Genomic DNA, 12,896 nt, shown 5'->3' with positions numbered 1-12,896 from the left:
TCTCTGAACAGAAAAGCGACCACTTTCTGGAAGGTAGGACATGTGGAGAAGTGAATCCGAGGCGATATTCGGGAGGATACACGGCAGGGGAGGGGGCCTCCGTCGGCCACTTCTGGCAAGTGATAGAGCCGCGGAGCACAAAATTGGAACTTTTAGAAGTCGGCTCCGCTGAGGGACGTCGCTCCAGTGGCTGAGCGGGGGGTGGAACCCTCGTGGGACAGTGTGGTCTCGGGACCCTCGGGGTCACAGAAAGACCGGGGGTGCCTGAGTGCGGCAGAGCTCCCAGGTATCGGAGCAGGGAAGCTGGCTGCAGAGACGGAGCCGAGGAGCAGACTCTCAGCTCGGGGTTGGCATAAACCGTGATCCGCGGCACAGTCGGGCCACTGCTCCTCCAGCAGGGACCCAACAAGCGGCAGATCCGGGGAGACTCCCCTTCCTCCCCCGGGAGGAGCGGCGCAGGAGCTCACCGCAGGGATCTGCTGGGTTTGGAGACTCTGCATGGGGTCGGGTGCCAGAGATAGAAACGCGCGGTCACAGGCCGGGTGAGCACGGAGTGCAGCCGGAGACCGGGAAGACGGGAGTGACTGACTGCTTTTCTCTGGGGGCGCACTGAGGAGCGGGGCCCCGAGTTCTCAGCTCCTCTGGGGCGGAGACTGGGAGGCCGCCATTTTCACTCTCGGCCTCCAAAGCTGTACGGAAAGCTTGCAGGGAACAAAAGCTCCGGAGAGCAAACCCGAGCAGATTACTTAGCCCGGACCGGCAAGGGCGGGGCAATTTTGCCTCCAGCAAAGACATTTGGGAACCACGGCAACAGGCCCCTCCCCCAGAAGATCAGCGAGAACAGCCAGCCAAGACCAAGTTTACCGATCAATGAGAACGGCAGAACTCCAGCGCTAGGGGAATACTGCACATAGAATCATGGCTTTTTTTCCCCATGATTCTTTTTTTTTTAATTATTTTTTTTAAAAGACTTTTATTTATTTGAGAGAAGGGGTTGGGGAGGGAGAGAGAGAGGGAGAAGCAGACTCTCCACTGAGCAGGGAGCCCGATGTGGGGCTGAATCCCAGGACCCTGAGATCAGGACCTGAGCCAAAGGCAGACAGACACTTCACAGATTGAGCCACCTAGGCGCCCCAGCTTTCTTGTTTCTTTATTCTTTCAACTTTAATTTTTAAAATTTTCTTTATTTTTTTCTTTTTCTTTTTGAATTTTTCTTCTTTCCTTTTTCAACCAACTGCTTATCTTATCAATTCCTTTTTCAAAATCTTTTTTAATTTTCATTTTTAGTCATATTCTATCCCTTCATTGTATTTAATGTTATTTTGTGTGTGTATATATATATGTACATATATATATATTATAAGTTTTTCTTTCTTTAAAATTTTGGGATGCAGTTTTTTCTAACAGACCAAAATACACCCCAAATCTAGTGTATGGCTCTGCTCTATTCACCAGCCTGATCATATTTTTTTTTCTTTTCCCCCTGGTTTAGGGTCTCTTCTGATTATTTAGTGTATATTTCTCTGGGGTCGTTGTTACCATTTTAGCATTTTGTTCTCGTTCATCTGTTCTTCTCTGGACAAAATGACAAAATGGAAAAACTCACCTCAAAAAAAAAGAATAAGAGGCAGTATCAACTTCCAGTGACCTAGTCAATATGGAGATTAGTAAGATGTCTGAACTAGAGTTCAGAATAATGATTATAAAGATACTAGCTAGGCTTGAAAAACCATAGAAGATACTAGAGAATCCCTTTCTGGAGAAATAAAATCTAACCAAGTCAAAATCGAAAAGACTATTAATGAGGTGCAATCAAAAATGGAGGCTCTAGGGGCGCCTGGGTGGCTCAGATGGTTAAGCATCTGCCTTCGGCTCAGGTCATGATCTCCCAGTCCTGGGATGGAGCCCCACATCAGGCTCCCTGCTCAGTGGAAGCCTGCTTCTCCCTCTCCTTCTGCCTGCTCCTTCCCCTGCTTGTACACTCCCTCTCCCACTGTGTCTCTCTGTGTTAAATGAATAAAATCTTAAAAATAAATAAATAAATAAATAAAATAAAATAAATAAATAAAATCTAAAAAAAAAAGGAGGCTCTAACTACTAGGATAAATGAGGCAAAAGAGAGAATTAGTGCTAGAGAAGACCAAATGATAGAGAATAAAGAAGCTGAAAAAGAGATAAACAACTACTGGATCATGAGGGGAAAATTCGAGAGATAAGTGATACCATAAAGCAAAACAATATTAGAATAATTGGGATCCCGGAAGAAGAAGAGAGAGAGGGGCAGAAGATATATTTGAGCAAATCCTAGCAGAGAACTTCCCTAATTTGGGGAAGGAAACAGGCATCAAAATCCAGAAGGCACAGAGAGCCCCCCTCAAAATCAATAAAAATAGGTCAACACCCCGACATCTACTAGTAAAACTCACAAATCTCAGAGACAGAGAAAATCCTGAAAGCAGCTAAGGACAAGAGGTCTGTAACCTACAATGGTAGAAACATTAGATTGGCAGCAGACCTATCCACAGAGACCTGGCAGGCCAGAAAGGACTGGCATGATATATTCAGGTACTAAATGAAAAAAATATGCAGCCAAGAATACTTTATCCAGCTAGGCTCTCATTGAAAACAGATAAAAAGCTTCCAGGACAAACAGAAACTAAAAGAATTTGCAATCACCAAACCAGCCCTACAAGAAATATTGAAAGGGGTCCTCTAAGCAAAGAGAGAGCCCAAAAGTAACAGAACAGAAAGGAACAGAGACAATATACAGTAACAGTCACCTTACAGGCAATACAGTGGCACTAAATTCATATCTTTCAATAGTTACCCTGAATGTAAATGGGCTAAATGCCCCAATCAAAAGACACAGGGTATCAGATTGGATAAAAAAGCAGGACGCATCTACATGCTGTCTGCAAGAGACTCATTTTAGACCCAAAGACACCTCCAGACTTAAAGTGAGGGGGTGGAAAATCATTTACCATGTGAATGGACATCAAAAGAAAGCTGGGGTGGCAATCCTTATATCAGACAAATTAGATTTTAAACCAAAGACTATAATAAGAGATCAGGAAGGACACTGTATCATACTTAAAGGGTCTATCCAACAAGAAGATCTAACAATTTTAAATATTTATGCCCCTAACATGGGAGCAGCCAATTATAAGTCAATTAATAACAAAATCAAACACGTCAACAATAATACAGTAACAGTAGGGGACTTTAACACCCCCCTCACTGAAATTGACAGATCATTTAAGCAAAAGATCAACAAGGAAATAAGGGCTTTAAATGATACACTGGACCAGATGGACTTCACAGATATATTCAGAACATTCCATCCCAAAACTACAGAATACACATCCTTCTCTAGTGCACATGGAACATTCTCCAGGATAGATCACATCCTGGGTCACAAATCAGGTCTCAACCACAATATTGGGATCATTCCCTGCATATTTTCAGACCACAGTGCTTTGAAACTCAAACTCAATCACAAGAGGAAAGTTGGAAAGAACTCAAATACATGGAGGCTAAAGAGCATCCTACTAAAGAATGAATGGGTCAACCAGGAAATTAAAGAAGAATTAAAAAAAAAATTCATGGAAACAAATGAAAATGAAAACACAACTGTTCAAAATCTTTGGGATGCAGCAAAGGCAGGTCCTAAAAGGGAAGTATAGAGCAATAGAAGCCTTTCTCAAGAAACAAGGTCTCAAATACACAACCTAACCCTACACCTAAAGGAACTGGAGAAAGAATAGCAAATAAAGCCGAAACCCAGCAGAAGAAGAGAAATAATAAAGATCAAAGCAGAAATCAATGAAATAGAAACCAAAAAAAAAACCCAGAACAGATCAATGAAACTAGGAGCTGGTTCTTTGAAAGAATTAATAAGATTGATAAGCCCCTGGCCAGACTTATCAAAAAGAAAAGAGAAAGGACCCAAATAAATAAAATGATGAATGAAAGAGGAGAGATCACAACCAACACCGAATAAATACAAACAATTATAAGAACATATTATGAGCAACTATATGCCAACAAATTAGACAATGTGGAAGAAATTGATGCATTCCTAGAGACATATAAACTACCAAAACTGAACCAGGAAGAAACAGAAAACCTGAACAGACCCATAACCAGCAAGGAAATTGAAGCAATAATCAAAAGTCTCCCAACAAACCAGAGCCCAGGCCAGATGGCTTCCCGGGGAATTCTACCAGACATTTAAAGAAGAATTAATACCTATTCTTCTGAAACTGTTCCAAAAAATAGAAATGGAAGGAAAACTTCCAAGCTCATTTTATGAGGCCAGCATTACCTTGATCCCAAAACCAGACAAAGACCCCACCAAAAAGGAGAATTACAGACCAATATCCCTGATGAAAAATTCTCACCAAAATACTAGCCAATAGGATCCAACAGTACATTAAAGGGATTATTCACCACGACCAAGTGGGATTTATTCCTGGGCTGCAAGTTCAGTTCAACATCCACAAATCAACCAATGTGATACACTACATTAATAAAAGAAAGGATAAGAATCATATGATCCTCTCAGTAGATGCAGAAAAAGCATTTGACAAAATACAGTATCCTTTCTTGATTAAAACTCTTCCCAGAGGAGGGATAGAGGGTACATACCTAGATATCATAAAAGCCATCTATGAAAAACCCACAGCGAATATCATTCTTAATGGGGAAAAACTGAGAGCTTTTCCCTTAAGGTCAGGAACACGGCAGGGATGTCCACTATCACCACTGCTATTCAACATAGTATTAGAAGTCCTAGCCACAGCAATCAGACAACAAAAAGAAATAAAAGGCATCCGAATCGGCAAAGAAGAAGTCAAACCCTCACTCTTTGCAGATGATATGATACTTTATGTAGAAAACCCAAAAGACTCCACCCCAAAACTGCTAGAACTCATACAGGAATTCACTAAAGTGGCAGGATATAAAATCAGTGCAAAGAAATCAGTGGCATTCCTATACACCAACAACAAGACAGAAGAAAGAGAAATTAAGGAGTCGATCCCATTTACAACGGCACCCAAAACCGTAAGATACCGAGGAATAAATCTGAGCAAAGAGGCAAAGAATCTGTACTCAGAAAACTATAGAATACTCATGAAAGAAATTGAGGAAGACATAAAGAAATGGAAAAAGGTTCCATGCCCATGGATTGGAAGAACAAATATTGTTAAAATGTCTATGCTACCTAGAGCAATCTACACATTTAATGCAATCCCTATCAACATACCATCAACTTTTTTCACAGAAACGGAACAAATAATCCTAAAATTTATATGGAACCAGAAAAGACCCCGAATAGCCAGAAGAATGTTGAAAAAGAAAAGCAAAGCTGGTGGCATCACAATTCCGGACTTCAAGCTTTATTACAAAGCTGTAATCATCAAGACAGTATGGTATTGGCACAGAAATAGACATATAGATCAATGGAATAGAATAGAGAACTTAGAAATTGACCCTCAACTCCATGGTCAACTAATTTTTGACAAAGCAGGAAAGAATATCCAATGGAAAAAAGACAGTCTCTTCAACAAACAGTGTTGGGAAAATTGGACAGTCACATGCAGAAGAATGAAACTGGACCATTTCCTTACACCATACACAAAAATAGACTCAAAATGGATGAAAGACCTAAATGTGAGACAGGAATCCATCAAAATCCTTGAGGAGAACACAGGCAGCAACCTCTTCGACCTCAGCTTCAGCAACTTCTTCCTAGACACATCGCCAAAGGGAGGGAAGCAAGGGCAAAAATGAACTATTGGGACTTCATCAAGATAGAAAGCTTTTGCACAGCAAAGGACATAGTCAACAAAACCAAAAGACAACCAACAGAATGGGAGATGATATTTGCAAATGACATATCAGATAAAGGGCTAGGATCCAAAATCTATAAAAAACTTATCAAACTCAACACCCAAGGAACAAATAATCCAATCAAGAAATGGGCAAAAGACATGAACAGACATTTCTGCAAAGAAGAGGTCCAAATGGCCAACAGACACATGAAAAAATGCTCCACATCACTCAGCATCAGGGAAATACAAATCAAAACCACAATGAGATATCACCTCACAATAGTCAGAATGGCTAAAATTAACAAGTCAGGGAACGACAGATGTTGGCGAGGATGCGGAGAAAGGGGAACCCTCCTACACTGTTGGTGGGAATGCAAGCTGGTGCAGCCACTCTGGAAAACAGTATGGAGGTTCCTCAAAAAGTTGAAAATAGAGCTACCATATGGCCCAACAATTGCACTACCAGGTATTTACCCCAAAGATACAAACGTAGTGATCTGAAGGGGCACCTGCACCCCAATGTTTATAGCAGCAATGTCCACAATAGCCAAACTATGGAAAGAGCCCAGATGTCCATCAACAGATGAATGGATAAAGAAGATGTGGTGTATATATATACAATGGAATATTATGCAGCCATCAAAAAAAAAAATGAAATCTTGCCATTTGCAATGACATGGATGGAACTAGAGGGTATTATGCTAAGCAAAATAAGTCAATCAGAGAAACAATTATCAGATGATCTCACTGATATGTGGAATTTGAGAAATAAGGCAGAGGATCATAGGGGAACAGATGAAAAAATGAAACAAGACAAAACCAGAGAGGGAGACAAACCATAAGAGACTCTTAATCTCAGAAAACAAACTGAGGGTTGCTGGAGTGGAGCGGGGTGGGAGGGATGGGGTGGCTGAGTGATAGACATTGGGGAAGGTATGTGCTATGGTGAGCACTGTGAATTGTGTAAGACTGATGAATCATAGACCCGTACCCCTGAAACAAATAATACATTATATGTTAATAATAAAAAATAAAATTAAATTAAATTTAAAAAGAAAAGGAAAAAAAAGAACTAATTGCTAAGAATATGGAGTCCTTCCCAATCTCTTTTATTTTTTTTAAAGATTTTATTTATTCATTCAAGACACAGAGATAGAGAGAGAGAGCACGAGCAGGGGGAGAGGCAGAGGGAGAAGCAGGCTCCCTGCTGAACCAGGAGCCAGACGTGGGGCCTGATCCCAGGACCCTGGGATCATGACCCGAGCCGAAGGCAGACGCTTAACCATCTGAGCCACCCAGGCGCCCCCTTCCCAATCTCTTGAACTGCTCTAGCACCCTTAAGTACTTATATCTTGGGTCTGTATTAGATTAATTGGTATACTTGTTTTGTGTAAGTTTTTGTTCATATAAAGTCTGCTTCTTTTAATAAGGCCCTGAACTAGATCAGGAATTATGACATTTAATTCTTTTATATCACCCCCCACAAAGCTCAGGATTCTACTCTGGAGTCAAATATTTTTTAAAATAATATTAATGGCTGTGGAAATAAAGTTTTTCTTCACTAGCTCCACCCAACTCTTTATAAGCTACATTCTTTCTCCATTTAAAGCAAGAATTAGCAAACTACACTCTGCCACCTGTTTTTCTAAATAAAGTTTTAATGGAACATAGCCATGCTCATAACTTTTAAGTATTATATATAGCTGCTTTTGCACTACAGAACAGAGTTGAGTAGTGACAGAGACCATGCAATCCTCAAAGACTAAGGTTTTACTATCCAGCCCTCTACAGAAAAACTCACCAACCTCTGATTTAAAGTAATTCATTCCTGGTGCATCGGGATGGCTCAATTGGTTAAGCATCCTACTCTTGATCTCAGCTCAGGTCTTGATCTCAGCATTGTGAGTTCAAGTCCCATGTAATGAACGAACGAACGAACGAATGAATGAATGAATAAAGTAATTCACTTCAAAGGGCACCTGGCTGGCTCAGTCAATAGAGTATGTGACTCTTGGTCTCGGAGTTGTAAGTTTGAGACCCACGTTGTGTGTAGAGATTACTTAAAAATAAAATCTTTAAAAAAAAAATAAAGTATTTCACTTCAAAACCAGATAATCTGATTATTCCCTTCTCCTAATGGTTAACAACTGTATTTCAAACCAACCTTCTCACTAAAACCAAAAAGGTAAACAAACACAGCACAATAAATGCTTGGTGAATTACCAAGGTAGCTAGGACTTACTAAGCCAAACTTCTAGAAAGAAGAGACTCTCAGGGTAGTAGACAGAACACTAATTTTCTCCCTAAGTCATTTGCCTAATCAAAAGCTATGGACAAGAAGTTGAGAAGAATGATAGCCAGTCTAATAGGGCTACAGAGATAAAAACTGGAATCCATGGCTTACCAAGGACAAGAGGCCTCAGACTTGGTATGAAAGGGCTGAAAGGCCACAGCCCTAGGAGAAAAAGTTAACCGGAAAGCTCTATAAAGATTGAAGCTTGGGTTAAAAAAAAGCACTTTTGAGGCTTCTGGTCCAAGATGGTGACGTAGAAAGATCCTGAACTCACCTTCTCCATTCACTCACCCCATCTACACCTATTTATAGAGCAATTCCTCCTGAAGAAAAACTGAGGGCTGACTGAATGGCTTCTGCACAACAGAAGATAGAGAGACCATGCAGAGAACATCAAAAGAGATGGAAACACGGTAAGGCAGGGAACCCCACCCCCCACGCTGCCTCTGGAACTGCAGTGGGGAGGGATAGTACTGAGGGACCAGGAGCAGATTAATCTCCCCTGAGGCACAGAGAAAAAGCCATGGTTTAAAAGAGCAACTAGAATATAAAAGACACAGACCTAGAACTCTGCCAAATGGTGGGAGAACTGCTGGAACTCTTTCTGCGTCAGAGGGGCTGGTGAACACCACGTTTAATATTTCCTCTCCACCTTGATAGAGCAGACAGGAGCAGGGTCTGGGCACCATAGTGAGTCTGCTTGTCTCAGGGAGCCCTGAGCCCCTAGCCCACACCAGCCCTAACCACCCCACTAAGGTAGCCCCAAGATGGTACACACCGGGACACTCCTAGTCAGTGCTCACTACAGCTCCAACCATCAAGGCAAGGTGACACAGGTGCAAAACACCCCAGAACACTCCAGGCCTGCACCACTTTAGCTCCAGATGGCTTGTCAGGGCACCCCTAGTGAAGAGTGCTCTGGGACTTCCTGGCTCATGCCTGCTATGGCCCCAGCGCCCCACCAGGGTATTCCCTGTGCAAAACATCCCAAGGAACCCCCAGCCTGCCCCCTTCCTCAGCTCCAGCCACCCCACTAGCACCCCCTGCACAGAGCACCCCAGTACACCCTGGTCTGTGCCTCATCTCAATTCCAGCCACCCTACCAGAGTGACCCTGTGCTGAGCATGATAGGACCACTTGGCTTGCACCCACTTCAGTTTCAGCTGTCCTGTCAGAGGACCCTCTGCACAAAGAATCCTAGGACCACCTCAGCCCATGCCCACTTCAGCTCCAGCCATCCCACCAGGGTAGCCCCATCTCAGAGCGCTCTGGGATCCCCAGCCCACACCAGCCATAGCACATGACAGGAAACGTCGAAAGGACACAGAAACCAACTTGAATGAGCTTTTACTAATGAAATCTGGGACAACTTCAGAATAAAAATAAATAACGGTATAACAGATTATACTCACCACATGAAACAATGATGTAAATTAATAAATAATTGAACATTTGATGAGAAATAAGATTATTTGCATAGTTTTTACATATTAAGTACAAAGGAGAAAAGAGTAACAGTGGAGAAGCTCTGAGGATACCACTTTAAACAAGTAATCTAAGTAAACCCTGTTAGTAATGGGATAAATTGAAATCATGCACCATGTGATATGATAGAATTAAAAAAAGCTTTTGAGATATTAATGCCAAAGGTGAATGACCTATATCTAATCATTGGAAAATCTAAGACAAACCCACAATAATGCACATTTTTCAAAATAACTTGCCTGTGATTTTTAAGCTTCAAAGTCATGAAAGTCAAAGAAAGCTGGAAACACACCAGCTTGAAAGAAACTGAAACAACTGTATTCAACATGTGACCCTGGATTAGATCCCTCTGTAATAAAGAACATTATGGCGTAAATCTAGCAACCATGCTAAATTTACTTAATTAGTAGGATTTTTTTGAGATTCCTTAAGATTTTCTACATAAGCAATCATGTTGTATGCCAATGAAGATAGTTTTACTTCTTCCTTTTCAGTATACCTTATCTAATGTAAGTGACTAGAATCATCATTACAATGTAGAATAAAAGTGAAGTAAAAAATTTTCTTGCCTTGCCCCTAATCTTAGGGAGAAAGTATTCAATCCTTAACTGATTATGTATGATGCTGGTTGCAGAGTTTTCATAGATACCCTTTATTTAATTATGAAAGGTTTCCTTTAACCCTAGTTTACTTAGAGGTATATTTGTTTTCTTTCATCTTTTTAAAAAAGATTTTATTTATTTGAGAGAGAGAGAGAAAAAGCACAAGCTGGGGTGAGGGGCAAAGGGAGAAGGAGAAGCAGGCTCCTCGCTGAGCTGGGAGCCCTGACAGGAAGCTCCATCCCAGGACCCCAGGATCATGACCTGAGTCGAAGGCAGATGCTTAAGGGACTGAGCCACCCGGGCGCCGCTTTCTTTCATCTTAAATGGGTGTTGAATGTTGTCAAGTTTTTTAATTTATTGAGATGATATTGTTGAGAATAACACTGGTTTCCAAATATTAAAACAACTTTTAATTTCTTGTGAAAGCCTCATTTAGTCATGATACATTATCCTTCATTTTTAATTTTTGATATTGCTGAATTTGATTTGCTAATATTTTGTTGAGAATTTTTGCACTTAATTTATGAAAAATTCTGGTCTATAATTTTCCTTTCTTATAATATCCTTGTCTGGCTTTTGTGTGGGAGTTTAATAGGCATCATAAAATGAGTTCATGTAAACTGGTGTTATTTTCCTTAAATGTTTGATAGACTCACCAGGAAATTCCTATGTGCCTAGAACTTTCTTCGTGTGAAGGGGCTCTTAATTAAAAATTTAACTAGATTTTGTTACAGGCACAAAACTGTATTGGTGTTCTATTTCTTGTTGTGCCTGTTTCAGCAAGTTGTGTTTTCCAAGGAATTTTTCCATTTCATCACAGCCGTGGCACTTACTGGGAAAAGGTTATTCTGAGTGTTTTGTTATCTTTTATTTTAATGTCTGTGAGACATGTGGTGATTTCCCCTTTTTTTATTTTGAATTTGGTATTTAGAGTTTTCTTCCTTTTTTCCTTCACCAATCATATTATGGATTTAGAAATTTTATTAATCCTTTTAAAGAACTAAGTCTTGGTCAAATTCCTCTTCTACATCAATTAAGATGATTATGTTTTCTACCTTTATGCATTAATGTATATTGATTGATTTTCTTATGTTGAATCATCCTTTTATTTCAAGAATAAATGTCACTTTGTTATTATATATAATCCTTCTAATTTTTTTGGTTCAGTTTGCTAGTATTTTGCTAAGGATTTTTATCTATTTTCATAAGGGGTGTTGGTCTGTGGTTTTCTTTGGTGTCTTTTGTTCCTTTGGCATCTAGGTTATATTGACAGCATAGAATGTGTTAGAGATTGTGATGTTCTAATTCAAAAGAATCTGTATTTGGTCACTCAGATGACCAAAATATATCTCTCATATATATTTGGTCTTCACTCGAAGTTCCTGGCTCACAGTTCCCCAAATTCTTGAAATTTCTGGAGACATAAGAGCAACTGGATCATCTTTTGTTATATTTGATCCCTTGTCCTCAGTTCCTGAAATCACTTCAGAGCCATAAAGGTGAAATGCATAACAAGTCCCTTTCCACTACAACTGTGTTTATGTTAATGAGGTGACTTTTGGAAAGCACTGAAGGACGGAAGCTGGTTTCCAGGAAACCAACTATGTGATTAGAGTGTTGGCACTTTCTGCCTCACCAATTCCCCCCTCCTCCAGGGAGGGGAGAGGGGTTGGATATTGAGTTCAATCACCAAAGTCCAAGGGCTTAACCAATTATGCCTATGTAATAAAGCCTTCATAAAAACCAAGAGGACAGGGTTTGGAAAGTGTCCAGGTTGGTAAATACATGGAGATTTGGGGAGAGTTGTGCCTGAAGAGGGCATGGAAGCTCCATATCCTTTTTCCATACCTTGTCCTATGTATCTCTATATCTGACTGTTGACTCATATCCTTTAATTCCTTTAATATCTTTTGTAATAAACCAGTTATCTAGTAATTAAATGGGATTCCTGAGTTCTCAGAGCTACTCTAGCCAGTTAATTGAACCCAGGGAGAGGGTCATGGGAACCTCTAATTTATAAGCAGTGGTCAGAAGTGCAAGTAACAACCTGGGCTTGTGATTGGCATTCTGAGCTGGAAGGCATTCTTGAGGGACTGAGCATTTTACCTATGGAATCTGGTGTTAGCTCTAGGTAGTGGCAGAATTGAGTTGAATTGTAGGACACCCAACTGGTGTCTGAGAATTGCTTGGTGGTGTGGGGAAATTACTCCCCCCACCATGGTGGAACTGGGTTCAGAATACTATTAGAGGTATTTTCTTATCATGCTAGATAATGAAAAAACACTATAATGAAAAACATCCAATTGCTTTGGATCTTAACATTTTAAGAAACTAGAATGAAGGCAAACTAGGACATAGGTTTAGAGATAAATCTTAGTGTTTTCCTGGAAAATCTCTATTGCAACAGGAAAGATCCCTTCAATAACATGGAAACTAACCTAAATTAAGAAACCTAAAGCAAAAATAATTGATAATACAAAAAGAAGTTGCCATTAAAAAGATCTAGCATACCTTAAGACTAAGTGCATTTCTTCCATATATTTGACAGTTTACTATGGCGAGGTTGGTCATGGCTATTATTGTTTCATATTGTGTTGCATTAATAGTCTTAAGACCTCCACCACGAATGAGACATGCCTGTGATTCCTCTGGTTTTCTAGATTTAATGATACCTAAGTAAAC

General features: G+C 40.3%; 1 protein-coding gene across 1 annotated transcript in view; it reads right to left on the bottom strand.

The window, feature by feature from the left end:
* Nucleotides 1–12,896, bottom strand: part of LRRC63 (leucine rich repeat containing 63) — a 41,421-nt gene that overhangs the window by 15,909 nt on the left and 12,616 nt on the right. Inside the window, exon 4 of the mRNA XM_036078538.2 lies at nucleotides 12,726–12,886. Within this exon, the coding sequence (XP_035934431.2) occupies nucleotides 12,726–12,886 (161 nt within the window). The remainder of the gene's footprint in view (nucleotides 1–12,725; nucleotides 12,887–12,896) is intronic.

This window comes from Halichoerus grypus, chromosome 4, assembly GCF_964656455.1.
Source record: "Halichoerus grypus chromosome 4, mHalGry1.hap1.1, whole genome shotgun sequence".
NCBI classification, from domain to species: domain Eukaryota; kingdom Metazoa; phylum Chordata; class Mammalia; order Carnivora; family Phocidae; genus Halichoerus; species Halichoerus grypus.
Note: the sequence above shows the minus strand (reverse complement) of the source record. Positions and strands in the feature narration are given on the sequence as shown.